Genomic DNA, 27,732 nt, shown 5'->3' on the forward strand with positions numbered 1-27,732 from the left:
AGCATTTTTATGGTGTAGATTAGGAAAGTAGATAAATGAAGCTGCAAATGCTGTACAGATGCTTTGGGACTTTGCCACAGGCTGGAGTGCGTTTATGTCTTACAAACCCATCAATGCTCACAGAGGTCTAGTGGCCATGTGGATTTATGGCCCACTCCGTTTCCAAAAATGGAAGACACTTTCCCTCAGTCAGTTAGACTGTGCTTTCCAGTTTCTGACTCTGCCCTTCAGCCCTCCATTCATCAAACTGGTTTAATTGCTTCATATCCACTTCTATGCCCTTGTTTCCAAAATGAAACTTTCTGTCTTCCTTCTGGGTAAATCTCCCTGTAATCAAAGGGAGGGGTGGATCAGAGTCAATATTGAGAACTCTGAGGGTCACACCCTGAGTATTCTGCTGTGCTGTCACCACTGTAGACAGACAGGAGACTAGAAGAACACAGCAAGCCAGGCAGCATCAGGAGATGGAGAAGTTGACGTTGGGTGTAACCCTTCTTCAGGAATGGGGTTGGGTGTAGGGGGAGCTACAGATAAAGGAGATAGCGGGGGCAGGGTGGTGAAGGTAGAGGATATGACCTGGTTGGTCAATGAAAGGAACGAATCTGGTTGGTGGAAGGAAGGGGGAGGGGCTGGGAAGGGATTTGAGGGATGGGAAGGGAGGTTATGCACAAGGATAGTGATAATTGTGTCTGGGATATTGTAATTGTGATTATGTAAATGTGACTGTGTCAAAGCAGTTAGTTGTTTCCGTTAAAATGTGAAATTACTAACACAACACTGATAATGAAATGTGAAATCAGTCATGCAGACGATATCAGTTGACAGACTGAAATAGCAGACACTTGTTTTATTTGACTTAACACTTCAGGCATTTACTTTTCAAATATTTAAGTGTCTTCAGTATTGCTCAAAAAGAATGTTTTTGTGTTGCATTCAGCACGTAAAGAGGGACATGATTGGTGATGAGTTTAAGCTGAGGGTTGTCATTCCTCTGGTGAATGTTGATGTTGAGAAGGTGGAACCTTCATGGTGGCCTGAGCCGGTGTGGAGATTGAACTGTGCTGGTGGCTTCACTTTGCATCACAAACCAGCCACCCAACCTCTTGAACTAAATATCCTCTCTCACCACGGCATACACTTAGTTATCCTAGTGCATATTTCCAGATTACATATTAGAATATTCTTATTAGCTGCAAGTCAACTTTACAGCATGCCCATTCTCTTTATTTATTTTTGTGTGTTCCACACTTTTAATTCTCTTTCATTTCCAGTTGATGGGAATTGAGATTGAAGAACAGTATGGTGGACCAGAATCAAGCTTCTTTTCCTCTATCCTTGTCATAGAAGAGTTAGCCAAAGTGGACCCATCAGTTGCAGTTGTATGCGACATACAGAACACCCTCATCAACACATTATTGAGGAAATGTGGGACTGAGGATCAAAAAAGAATGTATCTACCTCGACTAGCTACAGACATGGTGAGCTGTGAATGGAGATTTCAAATGCGCTAAATATAACATGTTTCTGCACTTCTAGAAGGAACACTGAAATCTTGCCCACAGCATTGCTTTCAATTCTCTTTTTTTTAAACTGTAAGAAATAAAATGCAGTATAGATTGTTGCAAAGGAACGTGTGAGTTGACACCGATAATTATGCTTATTGTGCTCCTCTTTTTTTAATGTCTTGATAGCTTTTACTACACATTCGTCATGAGAATGTCAGAAAGGCCAAAACTATTTAGTATTCAGTAAGAATCTAATAACTACATATCATCGTTTGAATTGTGTGTAGCTATACTATGCCGGGATAAGATGTTTCTGTTGTTTGATGGATTTTTGACATCGGCATCTCTGAAATTCACCCTTCTAAATGTGTTTTTGAGAGACAGTACAAGGATTTTAAAAATTCACAGCTATGCTGCTAGTGAGATTCAGAAGTGTTGCCAAGTTGAACTGGGGAGCAGCGAGCATAGGAGAGAGAGAGCTGCTTTTCCAGTCATAGATTTTGTGTCTCCCCTCCTTGCTGTTCCAGCTTCTCCAATCACATGTTCCCTCCCTTTTATTCTTGTTGCTTCAAGAGTGAAATGATCTATTTTTAGAGTAGCAACAAGGGCTGGGGAGTGGAACTTGTGTTTGAAATAGTTGGAGCAGTTGTTCGGGTTGGTTTGGTTGCCATCATGTAGGAGTCTTTAAGCTGTGCCTTTTGCCAAATGTTCAACGTCTGCAGAAGAAGAAGAATCAGAAAATGAAAAAAAGTCCTCACTCAGCCTCGCACCAGGTCGAAGCCAGCTGCCGTCCATGCTGCTCAAGCTGGGTCCTGGGGAAGAGGAACACACTAATTTGATGGCCCTCATTTCTAGTGATATTGTGTTAAGCCACAACTGAATTATTTGTTAACAGGGTGGGCCGTATCGTTCTGGGGGCAATCATAGTTCAGGTACAGGATTATGCAAACAGACATTGTAGGAGTGTGGACTGGGGTTTATTCTGTCAGGGAGGGCTGTTTGTTCTCACTTCTGCTCTATACCTAATCCCAATCTCTTAAATTTGGCTGTTCTCTCTATCAGGCTTAGCATGTATCCAAATCCTGTGCTATGTGTTGTCACTGTGCTCAGCACACCGTGATCATGGGAGACTCCTTCCCGTTGTTCCCACAACTCCTATGCTCCTCATACTTTCTTCTCCCTGCTCTTTCCCACCCATTCCTCAATGGATCAAGGATCATTGATATTTGAGTTACAATTTTGAACTCTGATCACAATATTCGATTGTTAATTTAAGACTTAACCAATAAGGAAACAGGAGATAGTCTGGTTCAGTAACTCGGCAAACATTACTTAAGTAATATTTATTAAAACAGGACAGTGACTTTGTAGGCACACTATAGCTATTGCTTTTCAATTAATCTTAGGCCATGTGGCAACATTCAGTCTGTGGTCTCTCTCCAATATTATCAGGATCTTCTATTTTCACTTGGACAACAGGAAACCATGACTTCATTTTTAAACTTGATGTATGCCTTGCACTTATTTAGTTTCACATTTGTGAGGCATGTAGAACTAGGGGATGCAGTTTTAAAATAACGTGTCTCCAAGTTAAAACAAAAGTGAGATTTTTTTTTCTCTCCAGAGTTGCTCGTCTTTGGTTTTTTTTCTTCCCTGGAGAGCAAGAGGAAGTGGGTGATTGAATATATTCAAGGCTAAATTAGTAGCCAGATTTTTGATCTACAATGAACTCGAGGCTAATGGGTACCACATAAGAAAGTAGAGTTCAAGCAGCAATCAGATCAGGCATTAGTTTATTGAATGGGGTTGCATACTCAATGGCCAAATGGCGCATTCCTACTCCTATTTATTATAAGCTCCACTTCTTCCGTTTTACCAAGTCACATTAATGAGTTACAGAATCCTAGCCCATGTACTGATGTTCCTGGATTGTTGTATTTGAAGTAGTACTTTCCCATTGCACTTTGAACCTTCCTTAAATAATGAAGAATCTGTGGATGCAACAAATGTGCAAAAGCAAACTTGCAAACGAGCTAATCAAAATATGTTATATCTTTTTAACTTTGTTTTTATTGTCTGACCTTCAGAATTGTATGTTTAGTTTGACAGATCAATTGTCCATAGAATATTAAGATGGTTTCATTTACCCATGATTCTTAATACATTTCTGTTCTTTCTTAGCATTACAACAGACTTTGCATCTTGCATTACATATTTTCTCAGCAATGCTGCTATTAGTCCAAGTTTATTTTTGTTATATACATGCATGCCTAATGCTTTCAACCATATCATAGTGTAATCAGAGTTCTATGGTGAGATAGTGGAGTCGTTTCCACTGGTATTTCCTGTGCAATTCAGCAACACCAGCTGAGGACCTTGGAATTTCACTTCCAAGGGATGTTCAGCACCAGTCAGGTATCCATAATTATTGTCTATTGGTTTAAAAAACATCGTACAGAAGACCTGCCCTGTCTACAAAATTGGTCACAGCTCCAGTCTTCTCACTGCACTTCTCCACTTAACATAAATGGAAAACAAACATTAGATATGATGAGGCCAGAGTGCAAGGTTTGAGCTATTTAATTTCTCAATCAGCAAGTCAATGTTCAAAGTAAGAGTTGTCACTATTTTGGGAGTTAGCACAATTTGAATATACGTATTCAAAAATAATAAAGAATATGTATATTCTCCATATCAGTGATCTCTTGTTTGACCCAAATGTTAATTGTGAATCACTCATGTTGCTTCTGCTTCTGAGTTAGAAAGTTGTGAGTTCAAGATACACTCCAGAGACTTGAGCGCAAAAGTCTAAACTGATACTTGACAGAATACTGTTCTGGCATTAGTGAGTTCCTTCAAATGTAACATTAAATCACAGTTTCATCAGTTAATTCTAGTGGATGTAAGAAAATTCTACAGGACTGTTTTGAACAATTATGGAGTTTACTCCTTTGTCCTGGTCAACATTTAGCCATCATCTAAAGTTAATAAAACTAAACTATCTGGTTGTTTATGCACTGTGGATTATGCATATCAGTTACTATGTTTCTTAACTTATAGCAATGATATCATTCTCAAAAATTGCTTCATTGGCTATAACACTGGTCTTCCATAGTATTCGTTGATTTAAATCTGAACATTATGGAACTCCATAAGAAATAGGAACAGGAGTAAGCCATTCAGTCCCTTGAGCCTGCTCTGCCATTCACTAGGATCATGGCCGATCAGCATTGCTCATGTCCGCTTTTGTGCTCTTTCCCCATAGCCCTCGTTTCCCCTGTGATCACAAATCTATCTATCTCAGTATTAAGTATGTGCAAGGATTCTGCCCTTCCAGCTCTCTATGGCAAGGAGTTCCAAATACTCTCACTCTAAGAGAAGAAATTCCTCCTTATCTCAGTCTTTTTTTTGTAAATATGTTTATTTGCAAATTGTTTTAACTTTTAAAGACATATAAAATTATTGAAAAAATACAATCAATAACAAATCTCAGTATAATAAAAACAAAAAAACACAAATTACAATACAACTACTGTCTACCAACTACTAACCTACCCATAATACAAAGCAAAGCAACACCAAAAAAAAGCAAAAAAAAATAAAAACCACAAAATACAGAACATGCTCTGCGCAAAGTTCCCAAACAAAGGAACGGGAGCATTGTGTATATATACCTGTATTAACTCAGGAGACCCCTTCCAGGGCCCAGGGCTTGACAAATCTAACCATCCTGGTTAAACAAACACCCTAGGTAAGATAACTGACAAATGTATATCCAAATAACTCAAGTAGGCCTGCCATGTCTTATAAAAAATGGTCTGTTCTGTGGTGCACCATGTTTGTAAAAAAAGGACAAGGGAATGTGCTCCATAATTAATTTCTGCCATCCCAGCAAGCCCGGCGGGTTCTCAGACACCCAATTCATCAGAATATTCTTCTGTGCACAGTATGTAAGAATATTAAATAGTTTCTTCACATGCCCGTCTAAAGATGGTAAATTCGGTAGACCTAAGAGGAGAGATATCGGGTCTACTTTGACTTCAGTCCTCAATACCCTCCCTATCTCTCCCACCACAGTGTTCCAATAAACACGAAGCCTGTGGCATGTCCAGAAGCAATGGGTAGGAGTACCTACACTTATTTTACATTTGGAGCACACTGAAGAAGCCCCTTTTTTAAACTTTGCCAGACGGTCTGGTGTCAGATGAGCCCTCTGCAGAACTTTTAACTGCATAGCGCATGTCCTATTACAGATTGAGATCTTTTGAGTATTCTCCCATATGTTCTCCAATGTTTCAGAAGAGATCTCCACTCCTAGCTCTTGCTCCCAGACCTCTCATAACAGGTTAATATCCTGCCAGGCTCTGCCACCCAGCAGGCGATAGAGGGCACTAACCGAAAGGGTGCTTGTGGAACGTAGCAAGAACCTCTGTATCGGGCTGATAGGGCTTAGTGAGAAGCGTAGTCTTCTTCTGGATGAAATCCCTAACCTGAAAAAAACGGAAAAGATCTCTGCTGGGTAACCCGTATTTGTGGCTCAGTTGCTCAAAAGACATCATAATCTCCCCCTCGAACAAGTCTTCCAAACTAGAAACTCCTCTCGCTGCTCATAGTTTGAACCATGAGTCCATCATCCCTGGTCGGAACCCTGGCATGCCAACTATAGGTGTAAGTGGTGAAGTCATGGATAAACAACCCTCACTCCGACGCATCGCCCTCCATGCCTTGACTGTACTAATGAATGGGGTTCCGACAGTGGTCCATAACTGTCCTCATCTTATCCATGAACAACATGTTTCAGAAGAGATCTCCACTCCTAGCTCTTGCTCCCAGACCTCTCATAACAGGTTAATATCCTGCCAGGCCCTGCCACCCAGCAGGCGATAGAGGGCACTAACCGAAAGGGTGCTTATGGGCGGCACGGTGGCACAGTGGTTAGCACTGCTGCCTCACAGCGCCAGAGATCCGGTTTCAATTCCCGACTCAGGCGACTGACTGTGTGGAGTTTGCACATTCTCCCCATGTCTGCGTGGGTTTCCTCCGGGTGCTCCGGTTTCCTCCCACAGTCCAAAGATGTGCAGGTCAGGAATTGGCCCTGCCAAATTGCCCGTAGTGTTAGGTAAGGGGTAAATGTAGGGGTATGGGTGGGTTGCGCTTCGGCGGGGCGGTGTGGACTTGTTGGGCCGAAGGGCTTGTTTCCACACTGTAACTAATCTAATCTAATCTAATCTAATGTTAATAAGAGGGCACTTTGCTTGGGAGGCCTCAATATCCAGCCATATTGAGTTCGGATCATTACCTACCCGATCACAAAGGACAGCAGGGAACTCAATTGATACCTCCTGATGTCTGGAAAATCAACTCCTCTCCCCTCCTTGAGGCAACTGCAATTTAGTAAGTTTGATGAGGGGCCACCCACAAAGCCAGACAAAGGAACTAAACCACCCCATAAGCTTCCGCGCGTTGACCTGGGAAACATTATAGGGAGCATACGCGTGGGATAAAGCAAACGAGGAAGAACATTCATCTTATTGAGAGATATTTGGCCCTGCCATGAAATTGGAAGAGCTTCCCATCTCTGGAGATGTCGCCTAATATTGTTGAGCAAGTGAGCAAAGTTAGTCCGAAATAACAGATCAAATTGGAAGTAATAAAAAAACCTAGGTATCAGAACCCTGCCCATGACCACTTAAAAGGGAACGTAGGGCCACCTTCAACTTCTGGCACATCCTTAAGGTTCCCCAAAGGCATAGCCTCTGATTTTGCAATATTAATCTTATATCCTGAAATAGCCTCAAATGACTTGATACATTGTATTAAATGGGGTACAGAGGTCATCGGGATCGATAAAAACAGAAGGACAGCATCCGCATACAGTGTAAGCTTGTGTGCCCTCGATCCCACTTCTGGAGCGGTTATGTGGACGTTCTGACGAATGGCCTCTGCCAGCGGCTCTATCACCAACATAAACAACAACAGTGAGAGGGGGCAACCTTGCCGACTACCCCTACCAATCCTAAAATTCCCAGACTTCACTCCATTGGTGATGACCGTGGCCAGAGGGTGGTGATATAAAACCTCCACCCACCTAGCAAAGACTCCACCCAACCCAAATTGTTCTAAGACATAAAAAAGATACGGCCATTCTACCCGGTCAAATGCTTTCTCTGCATCGAAGGAGGTCACCAACCCCTGAATCGATCGTTGCTGACAAACGTGGACCATATTCAGCAACCTTCTAATATTATTAGAGGACCTGCGACCCCTTATAAGTCTGGGCCTCTTTAATAATGTGGGGCAACACCCTTTCCAATCGCAGCGCCAGGATCTTAGACAGAATCTTGAAATCTGAATTTAATAGAGAAATGGGCCTTTATGAGGCACAAACCTCAGGAACCTTCCCCTTCTTAAGAATTAAGGAAATATTAGCTTCTCTCAAAGATGGTGGTAGGCATTCATGCATATAGGAGCGATTGTACATCTCCAACATCGGCCCTGACAGAATCCCTATAAACTCCTTATAAAACTCACCTGGGTGACCATCAGGGCCAGGCGCTTTCCCACTCTGAAGTTGCCTAGCTACCTCCTGTATTTCCTGAACTGTTCTTATCTCAGTCTTAAATTGGCACCCCTTTATTCTGAGACTATGCCCTCTTGTCTTAGACTTTCCCATGAGGGGAAGCATCTCTCAACATTTACCCTTAAGAAACCTATATATTTCAATGAGATCCCTTATTCTTCTAAATTTCAGTGAGTAGAGTCCCAACCTGCTTAATCTTTGCTCATAAGACACTCCCTCATACCAGTGATCATCCAGTGAATCTTCTCTGAACTGCTTCCAATTAAATGATATATTTACTGAAATGAGGGACCCCAGAACGGTTCACAGTTCTCCAGGTGTGGTCTCACCAGCACTTTGTACATTTGCAGTAAGACCTCCTTGCTCTTAGTCAACCCACTTGGCTCAGTGGTTAGCACTGCTGCCTCACAGCACCAGGGTCCCAGGTTTGATTCTAGCCTCTGGCAACTGTCTGTGTGGAGTTTGCACATTCTCCCTGTGTCTGCATGGGTTTCCTCCGGGTGCTCCAGTTTCCTCCTGCAGTCCAAAGATGTGCAGGTCAGGTGAATTGGCCATGCTAAATTGCCCATAGTGTTAGGTGCATTAATCAGAGGGAAATAGAACTAGGTGGGTTACTCTTTGGGGGTGGTGTGGATTGGTTGTGCCAAAGGGCCTGTTTCTACACTGTAGGGAATCTAATCCATTCGGAGAAAGTGAGGACTGCAGATGCTGGCGATCAGAGCTGAAAATGTGTTGCTGGAAAAGCGCAGCAGGTCAGGCAGCATCCAGGGAACAGGAGAATCGACGTTTCGGACATAAGCCCTTCTTCAGGAAACTGGAATCTAATCCATTAGCCTTTCTGATTATCTCTGCACCTGTGCGAACTTTGTTTTTTGTTCACAAGTACCCCAGGTCCCTTTGTGTTGCAACTATCTACAGTTTTTCTCCATTTAAATAATACTGTTCATTTCTTCTCCCTTCCAAAATGTACAGCTTCATATTTTTCACATTATATTGCATTTGCCATCTCTTTGCCAAATTAAGTAACCTGTCAATATTTCTCTGTAAACCATTGTATCCCCCTCACCACCTGCCTTGCCACCTATTTTAGTGTCGTCTGCACAATTTGGCTACAATGCATTTACTTCCTTCCTCCAAGTCATTAATATAGTCTGTAAATAGTTGTGGTCCAGCACTATTTCCTATAGAATCCAACTGGTCACAGATTACCAACCTGAAAAAGAATTGCTCATCACCACTCATTGTTTCCTGCCCATGAGCCAATTCTCTATCCGTGCCAATATATTACCTTTCATGGGCTTTCATCTTTTGACTTAACCTTTTGTCAGATACCTTGTCGAATGTCTTTTGGAAGGTCAAATATCACACATCTACTGATCTTCCTCTATCCACTCTGGTTGAGACTTCCTTGAAAAACACTAATAAATTAGGTCAAACGTGATTTCCCTTTCATGAAGCCATGCTGACTCTGCTTGATTAGATTATGATTTTCCGAATGTTCTTTTACTTCCTTAACGATTGATTCCACTACTTTTCCAACAATAAATGTTTGGCTAATCAGCCTACAGTGGCCATCTTTTTGCCCCTTTTCCTTTTTGAATAGGAGTGTCACATTTGCACGTTTTCAGTCTTCTGGTGCTTCTCCAGTATCCAAGGATTTTTGAAAAATTACAACCAATGCTTCCACTATCTCTCTAGCTACATCTTTTAGAATCCTAGGATGGAAGTCATCAGGGCCAGGGAACATATCTACCTTTAGACCCATTAGCTTGTCTAATGTTCCTCTTTAACAGTGACGGTACTTAATTCCTCCCATGTACTCTTCAATATTAATGGAATATTCAAAGTATCCACTGTAAAGACTGATGCAAAGTATCTGTTTAACTCCTGTGCCATTTCCTTGTTTGCTATAACTATCTCCCCAGATTATATTTTTTAAGGGGCTTGTCTTCACTTTGATTTCTCTCTCATCCTTTTAGATATGTAAAGAAGCTTTTATTTCCAATTTTTATATTCCTTGCTGGTTTGCCCTCAAAAGCTTTTATTTTCTCTGCCTTTATTATCTTTTTAGTTTTACTTTACTCTTCGGAGGGTCAGTGTGGACTGCTTGGGCTGAAGGTCCTGTTTCCACACTGTATGTAAGAAAGGGGCGGCATGGTGGCACAGTGGTTAGCACTGCTCCCTCACAGCGCCAGAGACCCAGGTTCAATTCCCGTCTCAATCAACTGTCTCTGTGGAGTTTGCACATTCTCCCATGTCTGCTTGGTCTGCGTGCGTCTCCGGGTGCTCTGGTTTCCTCCCACAGTCCAAAAATGTGCAGGTTAGGTGAACTGGCCATGCTTAATTGCCTGTAGTGTTAGGTGAAGGGGTAAATGTTGAGGAATGGGTCTGGGTGGGTTGCTCTTCGGAGTGTTGGTGTGGACTTGTTGAGACGAAGGGTCTGTTTCCACACTGTAAGTAATCAAGTCTAAGAAAAGATTCTGAATTTATCCCAGTCTTCGGGGCTATCACTGATTTTTAGTTGGAAGTCATTTATTAAACTTGGTTCATTATTCATTACCAGATCCAAGAAAGTCTGCTCTCTTATTGGCTCCATAACATATTATTCTTGGCAACTATGTCTGTTTCACTGTATGAAGTTGTTACCTTCACCACCACCTTCAATTTGTTAACCCAATCAACATGAAAATTAAAGTCATCCATAATTATTGTTCTGTTGTTCTTATACGTTCCTATTCTTTGTTAATTTATAGTCTTTCCTTCTGAGTGGCAACTGTTTGGGGCTCTGTGCACTACTCCCCTATCAATGTCACGTTTTTCCTTGCTGTCTTTTATGTCCACCCGAATCTACATCATCCGAGCCTAGATCACCTCTCTTAACTGTCTGCTTTTAGTTGTGTTAAAGGTGCTATCCTACCACCTTTTTCATCTTTAAGGTCAAACATTCCTGAATGTTAAGTTCCTGGTTTTGATTTCATTGTGGTTGTATTGTTTACCTCAATTTTTGCCATTATTCATTACCTTATTCCCCATGCTTCGTGCGTTAAGATACAAAGTCTTTAAGTTTGTTTTATTGTTGCACTTCCTACACTTCTATTGTTCCTTGGTACATTCGCACATTCTGTCCCTTCCTTTTGTTTTCTGGTAATAATCAACTCATCAATAACCTGGAATCCTACCCCTTCTCCTTTACTTTTTACTTTCAAATTCTCCATGCAGCTGAAGTCACTCACCCCCCTCCCCCCTCATTATTTAGTTTATAGTCCTTTCTGCAGCTGTAGTCATACGAACCACAGTACTCTGGTCCCAGCATAATTCAGGTAGAACTCGTCCTATTGCAGCAGCTTCCTCCTTCCCAGAACTGGTGACAATGTCCCAAGGATTTGAATCCATTTCTCCTACACCAATCTTTAAACCATGCATTTACATCTTTAATCTTGTTGACCTTGTGCCAATTAGCTTGCGGCTTAGGTAGATCTCAGGTTAAAAAGGTATTACCTTTTTGGTTCTGCATTTTAATTTAGCTCCTAGCTGCACATAGTCCCTCAACAGAAACTCTTTCCTCTTTTTACCTGTATTGTTGGTACATACGTGGACCACAACAACTGGAACGTTTTCCTCACACTCTTAAGTTCCTTTGCAATCCAAATGAGATATCCTCAACCAAACCACAGGTAGGCAACACAGCCTTCGGGACTCTCCATCCAGGCCACAGAGAATAGTGTTGATTCTCCTGACTATAGTATCCTCAATTACAATTACGTTTCTCTGTTCTCCCTTCCTGTTAAATGGCTCCCCATGCCATGACGCTGTGGTCAGTTTGCTCATCCCCTCTACACCCCCTTGAGCTACTCTGCCTGTCTCTCTGGTCATCTCACCCACCAGTCCCTGACCATTGATCAAATTTGAGGTTGTTAATTTAAGGGATGTTAACTGACTCCTGAAATACAGCATCTAGGTAACTTACCTCCTCCCTAATGCGTCACCATGTTTGAAACTCAAACTTGAGCTCATCAGCTCTCAGGTAGAGTTCCTCAAGCAACCAACGCTTAATACAGATGTGGAGGCTGTAATGATACAGTGATTTTAAAAGGTATATTTTGGCATTTTCTTTAATGAAGAAAGGTTGAGACAGGTGACGAGCAGTCTGATTCAAAGCCAATAAAGTAAACAGCTGGTGAGGCTTTGCATTGTTTTTAAAAATTGGAACAAAAGAATCAGTCTGCATGGGTGGCGTCAAGCTCCGACAGAAACAGGATTTTTTTTAGTTTGAGCCTTCAGTAGCAGCTCCTGGGGTCTTTAAGCGGATCTGGATCCTCTTATTTCTCTCTCTATTACAGCTAAAAGCTGGGGTTCTCTTCCTGCTGCTAGAATTGCACATGAAACAATCTATTTCACTGAATTTGCCTTTGCCAAAGGTCTGTTTATGTGATGTTACTATATTGAAACAGTTACTTAGTACTCGTTAATATGTATTATTTTGTTAAGCATTTTTGATCGATTGCAGTTAAGTCAATCCTTTTGTTTTTAATTTGTCTCTATTTTAATTATATTGTTATAATAAAGTGTGTTTTGTTTCAAGCCTGGTAGTTTGACCAATTGAATTGCATCCAGAACACAATGCCTTACACTTCCCCTTTCTTTTCTTATTTTAAAATTATCTTAATATGTGTTGAGGGGGTTTGGTCTGGTCCATAACAATTGCTATGCACTACAATTGGGTCCACCAGCTCCCACATCATGCAGGTACAACACATCGTCTAGCCTTGCATCTCTGTTTTATTGACTTTGTTTTTAATTTTTAAACAATTCTCTTCTGGTCTTATTTTATAATCTGTAAATATTTCTCCTATTCATCTTCACCTTTAAAGTGAAAATAATGTATAATTGTCATTTTTTTTCCTATTTTCTCTGTTAATTTAATGTATTGTCAAGTTTATTGAATTCAAATTTCAAACTAATTAAAATATATACTTCGGGGGAAAAAAAACCGTGCTGATTAGACATGAAGGTTGTTGTGTATGAGCTTACCACTACCACCTTCTGAACAGCAACTAGAGATGGAAAATTAATGCCTGTTTAAGAAGCTTTTGGAAGTCCATCCTGCTAATATTTGGACAGCTAATATATATATATATATATATATATATACACCATCAGCCAATAAAGACATTATTGCCTGGAGTAGCTCTTGGAACAAACTTTACAGCAAACAGACTGACACGTGACTACTGAGATCACACTTCCAATTACTTCTTTGCTTACCTCAGAGGCTTATTTACATATTAATCAAGCCCTATCATTACAATATGCATGAACATTATTTCAAAGTATGTATTTCTTCACATACTGAGTTTTGAATTTTAGCAATAAACCTGGCTCAGACTGTTGTGGCGAGGCTAGATCCTTAATCAACTTATCTTTTATGTATTTTCTTACTTGTGCTTTTTAAACTTTTCTGTTTAAATATTGATGATCCATTTTCTTATTTCTAATTTTCTCATTTCAGCTATCTGAAGCAACACAATTGAAAAATAATTGCATGCATATTGTACTTTGCATCTCCTCAAAACTTTTAAAAATGTATCAAGACAACACTTTTTTGCTCAACAACCAATTGCATACTTTCGAAGTGCAATCATTGTTGTGATATAGGCCAACATACAATCAATTTGCACACAAGGTACCATCAGCAGAATGGTGTTGGTTGAGGTGTAAATATTGACCAGAGAAACTCCTCTGCTTTTCCTGGGACTTCTGTATTCTTCTAAGAAGCTAGATGGCACTTCGTTTTTAGCATCTCATCCAAAACATGACATCTCTCACCTTAACAGCACTAAGTGCTGATGAAGAGCTTATGCTCAAAACGTTGACTCTCCTGCTCCTCAGATGCTTCCTAACCGGCTGTGCGCTTATTCAGCACCACGTCTTTTGACTCTGAACACTAAGTGTTATCTGAGATATGTTTATATAATGGACCATTGTCTGCCTCTAGCACAGTAGAGGTACTACTGGGCCAAGAAAAACATCTAATACTAACAAAAGTACATTGTCTCAAAATCAGCAGCCTCAGGACATTGTGATTTCAGAACTTGACAGTTTAAACAAATAATCCAAATGTGTTCATTCAAATTGGAACATGTTAACCTAACATTAGGAAGCGCAGAAAAACTGATACGATTGCAAAGCATTTCAGGTTAATGACTGTGTCACTGTTGATATTAGTTAACTGATGCATTAGATTTAATAGATCTTTCATGCTTTTTTTCACTTCCATATATCAGTGCAACCTGTTTATAATGAGAAATTATCAATATAACTGTGTCTGGCTTTTGGACAACACCAGTTTGTGGTTGAGGTACTGTACTGCAATAAACATATTTAATGAGCTTTAAATGCCATTAGTTCAACAAAAGCAGGAATCTAATAATAAAAAAACAAAGTTCTGTATGTTAAAGTGTCTGGGAACTCAGAATATAAGATGAAAATATAGATAATTATTAATTCCCAAATGTGGGCTCCTTGGCAGAGACCCAAGTCCAGATCAAAACCTTGGTGTGAAATCATGAATTGTTGTCATATAAGAAATTAAGAAAAAGACAAAGAGAAAAATGTGCAGATAATTTTGAACATTTAGCTAATTTGTAATTTGGCATTTCCTTTTCTAAGATAATAAGTCTTCAGCATGGACCTTCTGACCATTTAGCATGTTATAGGCATCTTAATGACTATTTTTGATATCTCTTTTTTTTTAGGTTGGCAGTTTCTGTCTGTCTGAAGTTGAGTCTGGAAGTGATGCATTCTCTTTGAAAACTGGTGCTGAAAAGCATAAAGATTATTATGTCCTGAATGGCTCTAAAATGTGGATTAGTAACGCTGATTATGCTGGAATATTTCTTGTTATGGCAAATGCTAACTTCTCTGCTGTAAGTATCAAAGCAAACAATTCCTATTTGCAAAAATGATAATTTAATAATAAATGCAAAACCATGCAGATCGATTTTCTGGAAAAATCTATCTTAATTTGACATAGATTAGTGTGCATGTCTTTGTGTATCATTTGGATAATTTGAATTTTATTCAGTTAATAAAGAACTACCAGCCATGTAGCTGAAGCAGCATAATACTGTTAATGAAGGGGAAATGGTCAAACCTGTCTGATAACTAACCTGAAACACCAGTCCCAATCTGGTATGGCGGGAATAGAGGTTCCCTTCTAATAATTAAAGCCAAAACATCCAGAGAAGTTCACCTTGCCCTTCCTAATCTGGGAGAAAGTGAGGCTGCAGATGCTCGAGATCAGAGTCAAAAAATGTGGTGCTGGAAAAGCACTGCTGGTCAGGCAAGATCTGAGGAGCAGGAGAGTCAACGTTTTGGTCATAAGCCCCTCCTACACCCAACCCTCCAACTCAGCACCGTCCTCTTGAACTGTCCCACCTGTCCATCTTTCTTCCCACGTATCTGCTCTAACCTCCCCTCTGACCTATGACCATCACCCCCACCTCCATCTACCTATCTCCCTCCCAGCTACCCCGCGGCACCCCCACCATCAGCCCACCTCCACCCTCTTATTTAACACTCGGCCACCCCCCCCGCCACCCGAAAGATCAATTCTCCTTCTGTTCAGATGCTGCCTGACCTGCTGTACGTTTCCAGTTCCACACTTTCCAACCCCGCCTAATCTGCTAAGAGAATGGTTAAAGGAAAGAAAATCCCTGATCTCCATTTTTGAAGTAACAAGTAACAATTTACTTATTTAATCCTAACAGTGAACAAATTAACAGAATTACTAACAAACTGAATAATTCTCCCCTAATTACTAACTGTTCCCTAACTGAACTAAATTCTACTGGTGTACTGTTCCAATTAACACAGGTCCCATTTATAAATCCAAGTGATAAGAAAACAATAAATTAAATGTTAGTCTCTCAAAATTCTGGAATGCTCTGCCTTCTACACTGTCTCTCTAGCCTTTTCTCTGCTCATCCTGCTGTCAGGGATATTTTCTCTGTAATTTCCTCAAGCTAGAAATGCCATGGTATCTTTTATGGTGCTTTTTTTTTAAAGAGCTTAGTGATTTTGTGTGAGAACTAGGTATTTATTCCTCAGATGGCAGGTTTGCTTTCACACCAATCTTCAAAAACCTTCTGCTTCTATACCTTGGATGACATATCAATTTTGTTATGAAGGTGTAGGTGTGTACTCGACCTTTTAAGAGAGAGAGAGGAAGCTAGCAAGGACTGAAAGCACAGAGTGTGCTGAACAATTTAAAAATGTAACATCTGGTTGACACCAATATCTGGTGCTGTGTTGCCAAATTCAAATTTGGCAGGTCAGTTTAAATTATGCCTCAGAGATCAAAATCCAATCGAATTTGAATTTTACTGTTTGGGATGACATCAAACCAATGACATGATCTGATGTTTTGGAGTATAAAATAAGACATTTTGAATAGTTAGAGAGAGAATTGCCAAGCACCAACAAGTATAGACTGCTAGCCAAGTAGGTCTCTGAAAGATAGCTGTCCATATAAAAACGTATGCAGCAGAAGACTGAAGAAGAGACGACCCAGGAAAATAGAGAGGTAAATCTGCAAAGGTGAGTCAACAAAGCTGACTGGTCTTGAAACTGCAAAGGTGGAACTTGTCAAAATGTTGCAATACAACATTTTGTGAGTGTGCACGTGCACGCACATATGCGGAGACTCCCCCACCCCCCAAAGGCAGCAGCAGTCTTACTGTTGGTGTCCAGTCTAGCTGCCCGGGGTGGAGGTGGACGGGGGGGTGGCGGGGTTGGGGCATCGGTCGGGGCATTCAGACGGGGGTGGGGATTGGACGACGGTGGGGTTGGGGGCGTCGGTCAGGGTTGGAGGGGTCTTGGGCGGGGACTCACGAGCAGTTTGCTGCTGCCTAGTCTCCTGAATGGGGAGAGGACTGAGCAAGTGCTCGCCTGCGTCAATCCCATTGAACTGATTGGTGGGGGGGGGGGGCTTCAGCAATGCTGCAGGTCCCTTACTGAGCAGTGTGTGTCTGCTCGGAAAGAAACCCTGAGACAGACAGAGGGAGCAAGGCAGGCAGAGTGCAGAAAAGGAAACTTCAGAAAATTCCAAGCCCCAGAGGAAAGACATTGAATCAATTAACCGAATAATCAATTATCCAAACAGAATAGTGCCTCCCCATCTCGTTTGAATAATCGAGGATCCTCTCTATCCTCTGTATAGCACGAGGTGAGCTTTTCTATGTGTCAGGTTTAAATTAGCAGAGGGGTTTATCCCATGTCATAACAATTTCCTTATAATAACATTGGTCCGAGGTTGTCAAAACCATCAGAGTTAAATTCAGTTGGCTTCTAATTTTGAATTAAAATTCACCAAACTATACATTGTACATTCTATTCCAAAAGCTGTCTTATTAACAAGCACATATTTATTTTTATTTCAAAATATGCGGGTGTTGCTGGCCAGGCCAGCATAAATTGCCTAACTCTAACTTTTTTAAAAATTCATGGGCATTGCTGGCTGGTCAGTATTTATTGCCTATCCCCAGTTGCCCTTGAGAAAGTGGTGGTGAGCTGCCTTCTCGAACCACTGCAGTTCATATGCTGTCAGTTGACCCACAATGTATTTAGGGAGGGAATTCCAGGATTTTGACCTGGCAACAATGAAGTAATGGCAATATATTTCCAAGTCACAATGGTAAATGGCTTGGAGGGGACTTTCAGGTGGTAGTGGTCCCATGTATTTGTTGCCCTTGTCCTTCGAGATGGAAGCGGTGTTGGTTTTGGAAGGTCTGAGGATCTTTGAATTTCTGCGGTGTATCTTGTAGGTGGTACATTCTGATTCTACTGAGCTTCAGTAGATGAGGGAGTATATGCTTGTGGATCAGGTCTCAGTGTAGTGGGCTGCTCTGTTCCAGACTGATGTCAAGTTTCTTGAGTATTGCTGGAGCTGCACTCATCCAGGCAAGTGAGGAGTATTCCGTTACATTCTGTCTTTTGCCTTGTAAATAGTGAACAGTCTTTGCAGAGCCAGGAGGTGAGTTAGTATTTCTAGCCTCTGACCTGCTCTTATAGCGACTGTGTTTATGTGCTGAGTCAGAGTTTCTGGTCACTAGTAACCCCAAGGATGTGGATAGTCTAGGATTCAGTGATGGTAACACCATTGAATATCAAGGGCAAGTGTTTAGATTGTTTCTTATTAGAAATGGTAATTTGCCTGGCATTTGTGTGGTATGAATGTTACCTTCCACTTGTCAGCCCAAGCTTGGATATTGTCCAAATCTTGTTGTAATTGAACATGGACTGCTTTAATAACTGAGGAGTCAAAAATGGTGCTGAACATTGTGAAGTCATTGTCAAACCTCTCCAATTCTTATCTTATGATGGAGGTAAGGGTACTGATGAAAATGGTTGGGCCTAGAACACTATCTTGAGGAACTCTTGCAGAAATGTCCTGGAGCTAAGATGACTGACCTCCAACAACCGTAATCGTCTTCCTATATGCAACACTCAGTCAAATGTGGCCTTGTTGTTAAGGGCTGTCACTCTTGCTTCACCTCTGCAATTTACTAAGAGAGCACAGAAATTGGCAATTCTGGAGGTGGTGTATATTAATTATTTCAATAAATGGACAGAGTTTGAAGTAGTTTTTGTTCGGTTATGTATATGTAATGTATATGTTGCTTGTAATGTATAATTGTGGAAATGAATTGTATAAGTAAATTGAAGTAAACATTGCCTCCAGTTCATTTCTTCAATATCTAGTTTTTCTGAAATTTAATATGGTAGCATTTCAAAGGATGTAGGTTGGAAACTCAGATAAAAAAGCAACAATTCTAGAGACCATTGCGGAAAATGTCAACAAGCAAATCTAAATGGTTAGGATATATTTATACCCAATGCTCTTGAAATGTGAACTGAATTATCAGTGGAAGAATTAAGTGGATGACCCAATGAGGGTGGGAAAATGAGGTATGCTATGTTTATAAACTTAGAGCCCCATCAGACCATCATGTTCACACCAATCACCAAGCACCTATTATTCTAATCGAATTTTGCAGCTCTTAGCTTGTAACCACGTATGCTACAGTGTTTCAAGTTTTCCATCTGAAAACTTCTTAACTGTTTCTGTTTCTACTACTCTTTTGGCAGGATCCTGAGCAGCATTAATGTACCGAGGGATCTGGGGATTCAAATGCAATGTTCCCTCAAAGTGGCCATGCAAATAGATAGGCCTTTACCACCGTATGACATGCTTGCCTTTATTGGTTGGGCAATTGAGTACAAGAGTCTGAATGTCATGTTGAAGCTTTAGTTAGGCCACACTTTTTGTATGGTCTTCAGTTCTGGTCACCACATTACAGGAAGGATGTGGAGACATTACAGGAGGTGTGGAAGAGGTTTACCAGGATGCTGCCTGGATTAGAGGGTATGAGCCATAAAGAGAGGCTAGAAAAGCTCAGGTTGCTTTCTCTGGAAGGGGGAGGCTAAGGGAAGATTTGATAGAAGTCTATAACATTATGAGATGCATAGATAGATTTGAAGGTCAGAATCTTTTTCCCAGACTTGAAATGTCTAATACTTGGAGCACGCATTTAAGGTGAGAGGGGGTAAGTTCAAAGGAGATGAGGGGTGCATTTTTGACAGAGGGTGTCAGGAGTCTGGAACTTGCTACCAGAGCTGTTGGTGGAAGCAGATTCAATAGGGGGATTCAAGGGACTTTTGGATAAGCACATGAAAATGCCAGGAATACATGAATATGCAAGGAAGGGAGGGCCAAGGACAGGCAGAAGGGATTAGTTTAAGCTGGCGTCATGTTCGGCACAACATTGTGGCCGAAGGGCCCATTCCTGTGCTGTCCACTTCTATGTTCTATGTTTTTAGGCAGTGATGTCTAGGAAAAAGATGTTTGTCCTCAACTCCCTTCGAAAACTCAAATTAAGGGTAGGAGGTTATGTCTCCTGATTATTGACTCCTTTATTAAGGGGCAATGTTTTTTTCCTGTCGACACTGTCTACGCTCCTCATAATTTTGCATCTCTCAGTCAGGTCCCCACTCGGCCTTCTCTGCTGTAAGAAAAACAATCTCAGTCTATTTTGTGTTTCTTTGTTGCTGGAATGCTTGAGCCCAGCCAACATTCTGGAAAATCTCATTTACTGCAATCCATCCTTCCGAAAGAGCAATCAGAACTGGTCACAGTACTCCAGAGTGGGTTAACTAACATTTTATACAGCTCCATCATAACCTCCTTGGACTGTATACAGTGCCTCGACTAATAAAGCCCAGTATCCAAATGCTGCCTTAACCACTTTATCTACTTTTCTGCTGCTTTCAAGAATCTATGCACAAGTACTTCAAGATCCCAGTGATCCTGTATTCTTCCTAGTGTGATACCATTCATCATTTATTCCCTTGACTTGTTAGGTTGCCAAAATGCATTGCCTCGCACTTTTCTGGGTTGAATTCCATTTGCCACTGTTCTGCCAAATGACCAGCCTATCTTTATGTCCTGTAGTCTAAGGGTTTCCTCCTTGCTATTTACCATGCCATTAATTTTATGTCATCTGTAAATGTATCGATCATATCATCTTCAATCAAGTCTAGATCATTAAAATGTGCACTACAAACAACAATGGACCCAGCACTAAACCCTTCCAGACACAAGCTTTCAGGCACAAAAATAACTTTCGAGTAACAGCCTCTGCTTCCTGCCGCTAAGCCAATTTTAGATCCAATTGGCCAAATTGTTGTGGATCGCGTGGACTCTTCTTCACCAGTCTTTCATGCAAGACCTTTGCAGAAAACCTTACTGATATCTATGTTAATGACTTCAATGGCACTGCTCTCATCTATACACCTAGTCACTATCTCCAAAAATTCACATTTGTTGGATCTGAGCTTCCTCCTGACAAACCCATGTTAATGATTCTTCATTAATCTTTGTCTCTCCAAGTGAAGGTTAATTCTGTCCCTCAGAGCTTTTTACAAAAGTTTCCCTACCACTGAAATTAAGTTCATTGGCGTTTACGTCCTTTGGTTTATCATTATCATCCTTCCAGAATAACAGAACCACATTATCTGTGCCTGTAGTCCTCTGGAACGTCTGGTGACCAGAACTACACACACAACTCCATGTATGATGTAACTGTTTTATACAGCTCTATCATAACCTCCCTGCTCTTGTATTGACGCCTTAACTATTAAAGGCAAGTATATAAAGGCCTTTATAACCATCTGATCTACCTGCTGCTTTCAAAGATCTATGAACATGCACACGAAGATCCATATGATTCTCTGTATTTCCTAGGGTTATATTATTTATTGTGTAATTCCTTGTCTTGCTAATCCTGTCAAAATGCATGACCTCACATCTTTGGCTGTTGTTTTCTACAAAAAAAAAGAAATTTGAAGCAAAGTATTTTGCAAGAAGATACCTGTCGGATGTATAGCAATGAAGATTTGTACCTTGTACTAGAGTTCTTGGATGTGCTTTGTGGGGTTATCAGCCACAGTTACCCATATTTACATCATGTTATAGTATAAATTTTATGTATGTTGCAGATTGCTTTGCTGTTCTTAACTTTATAGTAAAGTTTAATCTGTTCAATGATAATGAGACTTTAATTTTGAAAAACACTGTATTTTAATAGATTGACAAATTTCAATCAATTGATCCATGGATCAGTACTAGCATTTAAATTGCTGGATTGAGCCAATGCATCTCTTCAAGACAGTATTAGTTTTAACTGGTGCACTCAGAAATATGATACCTCGTGTTTTGAGAACATTCTGAGAAACAGTTACTTATTTTCAGCTTCATGGTAGTTTCTGCAGTGATGCATAAATAGAAAACTCAATGATTACCTGAGTTTGAAATGGTCTGGATATAGGATGCAAATATAAGTCCAGTAAACAAATTAAAACTGATATGGCTATTGCAATGGAGCCTGGAACTCTACCAGTAATAATGAGCAAGTAGAGGTCAAGAATTCCCAACAGTTAATTGGTTTTTTTCACATGTGAGTCAAAATATTATAATGTGATGAACTGTCAAAAACTGGACAACATTGCCCTCAAAATTACATTTGATGAAGAGGATAAAGACTATGATAAATCTCAAAAAAATATATACAAGGATTTTGCATTCTATGATGGATGTGTTATTCACGGACTCCAAACTGTAGTGCTAGATCACGTTTGTAGCAAGTTATAGGTATCCTTGTGTTAAGTGGTTCATGTGAAAAATTCACTACTAGATGATAGAGTCCCTATAAGTCTCGGGGAAAAATCCTCATCTTCAATTCTATAAGATAACCCTTCTGCTCTGGAAGGTACTATATTTGCTTTCCTTTTTGTCTGTAGATTTGAATGCGGGTCTTAGAGAAAATTAAGGGTATTGAGATGTTATACCAGCAGGGATTAATTTTTATTCAAGAGTTTTGGTATGTTATAAAGAGGAGAGTCATACAAAATGAAAAAGTAATTGTCATGACAACGTAGTAATTCTAAACATGCAATCAAAATGTTAAGATTCATTCTTCATTTTCATAAAATCTCAATCTCTGAGCAACTGATAGAAATAAATAATCTTGTACTTTATATACTGATGTGCTTTGTGATGAAGGTTCTTGGGAACAGAATACAGCCAATCAGTGATGAATTGGATACCTTGTAAAGAGATAATGTTTTGCTGAGATGTGGTCAGTGTTACTAACACCTCAGTGGATGTGTTTTGACTGCATTCACTACATAATTTGCTATGTGGGGTATTCAGCCACAGTTACCCATATTTACGTCATATTAAATCGGAATGTTATAGTATAAATTATATAAATATTGCGGAAAGATATAGAATGTAGGGAAATAGATGGTGACATCTTGAAAAATGTCCATATTACATAGGAGGAAATGCTGGATGTCTTGAAATGCATAAAAGTGGATAAGTCCCCAGGACCTGATCAGGTGTACCCTGCAACTCTGTGGGGAGCTAGGGAAGTGATTGCTGGGCCTCTTACTGAGATATTTGTATCATCGATAGTCACAGATGAGGTGCTAGAAGATTGGAGATTGGCTAACATGGTGCCACTGTTTAAGAAAGGAGGTAAAGACAAGCTAGAGAACTATAGGCCAGCGAGCCTGACATTGGTGGTGGGCAAGTTGTTGGAGGGAATCCTGAGGGACAGGATGTACATGTATTTAGAAAGGCAAGGATTGATTAGGGATAGTCAACATGGTTTTACGTGTGGCAAATCATGTCTCACAAACTTGATTGAGTTTTTTCGAAGAAGTAACAAAGCGGTTTGATGACAGCAGAGTGGTAGATGTGATCTTTATGGACTTCAGTAAGGTGTTCAACAAGGTTCCCCATGTGAATCTGACGAGCAAGGTTAGATCTCATGGAATACAGGGAGAACTCGCCATTTGGATACAGGACTGGCTCAAAGGTAGAAGACAGAAGGTGGTGGTGGAAGGTGGTTTTTCAGGCTGGAGGCCTGTAACCAGTGGAGTGCCACAAGGGTCGGTGCTGGGTCCACTACTTTTCATCATTTTATATAAATTATTTGGATGTGAGCATAAGAGGTATAGAGTAAGCAATGGGCTGAAAAGTGGCAGATGGAGTTTAATTTAGATAAATTTGAGGTGCTGCATTTTGGGAAAACAAATCTTAGTAGGACGTACACACTTAATGGTAAGGTTCTAGGGAGTGTTGCTGAACAAAGAGACCTTGGAGTGCAGGTTCATAGTTCCTTGAAAGTGGAGTCACAGGTAGATAGGATAGTGAAGAAGGCAATTGGTATGCTTTCCTTTATTGGTCAGAGTATTTGAGTACAGGAGTTGGGAGGTCATATTGTGTCTGTACAGGATATTGGTTAGGCCACTGTTGGAATATTGCGTGCAATTCTAGTCTCTTTCCTATCGGAAAGCTGTTATGAAACTTGAAAGGGTTCAGAAAAGATTTACAAGGATGTTGCCAGGGTTGGAGGATTTGAGCTATAGGGAGAGGTTGAATAGGCTAGGGCTGATTTCCCTGGAGTGTCGGAGGCTGAGGGGTGATCTTATAGAGGTTTATAAAATCATGAGGGCCATGGATTTGATAAATAGACAAAGTCTTTTCCCTGGAGTAGGAGAGTCCAGAACTAGAGGGCATAGGTTTAGGGTGAGAAGGGAAAGATATGAAAGAGACGTAAGGGGCAACTTTTTCACTCAGAGGGTGGTACTTGTGTGGAATGAGCTGCCAGAGGAAGTGGTGGAGGCTGGTACAATTGCAATATTTAAAAGGTATATGAATAGGAAGGGTTTGGAGGGCTGGGCGCTGGCAGGTGGGACTAGATTGGGTTGGGATATCTGGACGTGTGGACCAAAGGGTCTGTTTCCTTGCTGTACATCTCTGACTTTATGACTCTATTCTTTAACTGTTCTTAACTTTATAATAAAGTTTAATTCATTTCTTTAAAATAGTGGGATCTTTTGGCTTTGCTCTCTTAGTGAGTACTTGGTATGTTAAACTTTATTGTCTTAAAACAAAAGTAAAACGTACTGGTTCCTGTTCAATATAAAATTTAATATAATTTTTGCAGTCTTGTCAGGGACCAAAAAATAAAATAGCAGTCTTTCTTTATTGTTCTGTTCTTCAGTTTTTTTTTCTAATGTATTATTCAAATTGAGACATCATCGAACTTTGCTCACCCCCACACCCATCCCTTCTCACACTTAAATTGCATGGCCATTGAGTTGCTGAGTAACCAGGTATGAAACTGTCCCTTTTTGAAACAACAAAATTATTGACTTTTTACTATTCTTCTTTATTACAAATATTATTAAAATTAGTTTAATGTTCCTAATTTAATGTCTTGTACATCCAGGGTTACAGAGGGATCACATGCTTCATTGTAGACAAAGACACTGAAGGCCTGCAAGTGGGAAAAAAAGAAGATAAACTTGGAATTCGTGCATCATCTACTTGTGCAGTCAACTTTGATAATGTAAAGGTACAGTTTTCAAATTTGTATTTAGCATATGCTGTAACGTTATGCATACAAAAGGTAGGCTGCAAACATTTCTTTGCTATTTTTCAAACTCCCCATAGTAATGGACTGCTGCTTAAATGTGGTTCCACGAATACATTTCACCTGCAGGTATTTTGTCCAAGTGGCAATTCTCCATAATTCTACACTATTGATAGACTGCTTTGACCATGAGGAACCAGAGCCAAACCAAATCTATTTTTATCTGGCAGTAGTGCATTTACTTTTCCAACAGACGTCACTAGATGACAATTGTGAGTGTGAATCTTGGATTGTTCACTACTCCGCCACTATTATTGAGCATAAAACAGAAATCAATCTTGGAACGTGTATGTGTGTGCATGTGTGCGTGCGCGCACGTCTGTCTGTGTAGCGTTGCTGCTCAGCTTAACTAAACCACTGGAAGAACTTATTTATTTACTTGAATATGTCATAACTTGTAAAAAAAACTATATGCCTTTCTGTGTAGTCTAATGTGTGTTTCTTATATTACATTTATTTATTATATAAAATATTTATAATTATAACTTTGATCTATTGTGGCTTTGTTACAAGGATCGTTATGACTAAAGCACAACTGCTAATCTGACCTGTGCGTTCAACACCAAATAGGAAAATCCAGGTACTTGTAGCCACTTATAAACAGTTATGTTCATGTAGCGAAGACAGAGGGATAAATAAGAGTCCTAAATCAGCGACAAGTATTCAGGATATGTTGCAGGAACAAAGATCATAGTTTCAGTGGATGAAATTGAGGCTTATCTGATGACTGGATGTATCAGTGGATGAAAGTGAAGAATTGAGAAAAGTGGCAGTGTAGTACAATTCTGTGTATTTGCACTAATGTGTTAAGTATGGCTCCATCTCTGTATTTATGCCACTGACGGACAGCTTGTCGATCAGCAAGAGAGGAGGGCCAAGAATGAATATTCGTGATAGATGGTAGAGGTAACCATGTAGATGTGGGAAGAAAAATATTACAGACAGTCTGGCCACAGTCATAGAGGTAAGTGCAAAAACCAAATTCCCCTTTTCGCTGCATAGGTTGGGACTGGAGGAGGGTTTTGGGATTTAGGTAGGTGAAGTTCTTACAAAATCAGAGATTTCTGGAATCTGGATGTGACTAACTGTGCATTCATTACTACTTAATAAACCAGACAGGAAATCAGTTATTAACAGGAAAATCAGAGAAGACAACAAGGTTCCATCGAATCCCAACAGTGTGCAAACAGGCCATTCAGCCCAATACATCCATATTGACCCTCTGAAGAGCATTACACCCCGACGCATCCCCCTACCGTTTCCATGGATTAATGCACCTAACCTATACATCCCTGAACACTATGGGCAATTTAGCATGACCAATCCATCTACGTTGCACATCTTTGGACTGTGGAGGGAAACCAGAGCACCCGATGGAAACCCATACAGACACCAGGGGAATGCGCAAACTCCTCCCAGACAGTTACCCAAGGGTGGAGTTGAACCAGGGTCCCTGGCACTTTGAGGCAACAGTGCTAACCGGTGAGCCACCATGCCACCTGAGGCAACATATAGCAGCATATGGAGGCTTCAGAAAATTATAATGAACAGGTTCCAACTCTCAACTATTCTCCCATTTGTCATTTTCGTGCCCAATCTTTTGCCTATTAGGTATGTCTTGGGCGGTACGGTGGCTCAGTGGTTAGCACGCAATATTCCAAACATGGCCTAACCAATGTCCTGTACAGCTGAAACATGACCTCCCAACTCCTGTACTCAGTACTCTGACCAATAAAGGAAAGCATACCAAACACCTTCTTCACTATCCTATCTATCTGCTACTCCACTTTCAAGGAGTTATGAACCTGCACTCCAAGGTCTCTTTGTTCAGCAACCCTCCCGAGGACCGTATCATTAGGTGTATAAATCCTGCTACGATTTGCTTTCCCAAAATACAGCACCTCAAATTTATCTAAATTACACTCCATCTGCCACTCCTCAACCCATTAGCCCATCTGATCAAGTGATAACCACATTTCTATGTATTTACAACTCACTTTATTTAGATGCCACTTCCAATTCTCTCCTTTCTCTAGAAACTGAATGGTCTTAATTCCTGACAGGTAAAACAGAAGCAGTACCTAATGGCTGCAGCCCATTCCTTGTTCCAGGCGTGAGTAAACTGCCTGTTTAGAGCAATGATCAGGCATGCTCCATGTCCATGTGAGTCAGCAGCAGCAGCAACCTAGCAGCCTCACCACTTCATGCCTGCGTTTTGACCAATTCACACAACTTCAGTCCTTCAACACTTTACTTTGGATCTCAAGAATATCTATGACTTGCAAGCTACTGCCTGTAGCTTTACGTGCAAGGATACAAACTTCTCGTGCATCTGCACAGGATGCATCTTTTGCTCTTAGCTTGCTTTCCTAGTGATCATTTACTTGGAGTCTGCCAGCCTGTATCTATTTCATATTGCACACTATTTAATTACACGCTGCCAGCCTCTGTGCCTTGCATTGCTTTTTAGTGCAGAGGACAGGGAAGCAGGATGTGACATTGGGGTGCACTGAACAGTCAAGGGGGTGAACATGTTGCTGTGCAGTGCTGAGCCATGTCAATGACACATCTGATGCATTGGTCA

General features: G+C 40.6%; 1 protein-coding gene across 1 annotated transcript in view; it reads left to right on the forward strand.

The window, feature by feature from the left end:
- Nucleotides 1-27,732, forward strand: part of acadsb (acyl-CoA dehydrogenase short/branched chain) — a 63,851-nt gene that overhangs the window by 23,262 nt on the left and 12,857 nt on the right. Inside the window, exons 4-6 of the mRNA XM_087998925.1 lie at nucleotides 1,272-1,478; nucleotides 14,841-15,011; nucleotides 24,945-25,070. Coding sequence (XP_087855051.1) covers nucleotides 1,272-1,478; nucleotides 14,841-15,011; nucleotides 24,945-25,070 — 504 coding nt within the window. The remainder of the gene's footprint in view (nucleotides 1-1,271; nucleotides 1,479-14,840; nucleotides 15,012-24,944; nucleotides 25,071-27,732) is intronic.

Source organism: Chiloscyllium plagiosum, unplaced genomic scaffold, assembly GCF_037043375.1.
Source record: "Chiloscyllium plagiosum isolate Xiang-an unplaced genomic scaffold, Cpla_swu_hap1 HiC_scaffold_22, whole genome shotgun sequence".
In the NCBI taxonomy this organism is placed as follows: Eukaryota; Metazoa; Chordata; class Chondrichthyes; order Orectolobiformes; family Hemiscylliidae; genus Chiloscyllium; species Chiloscyllium plagiosum.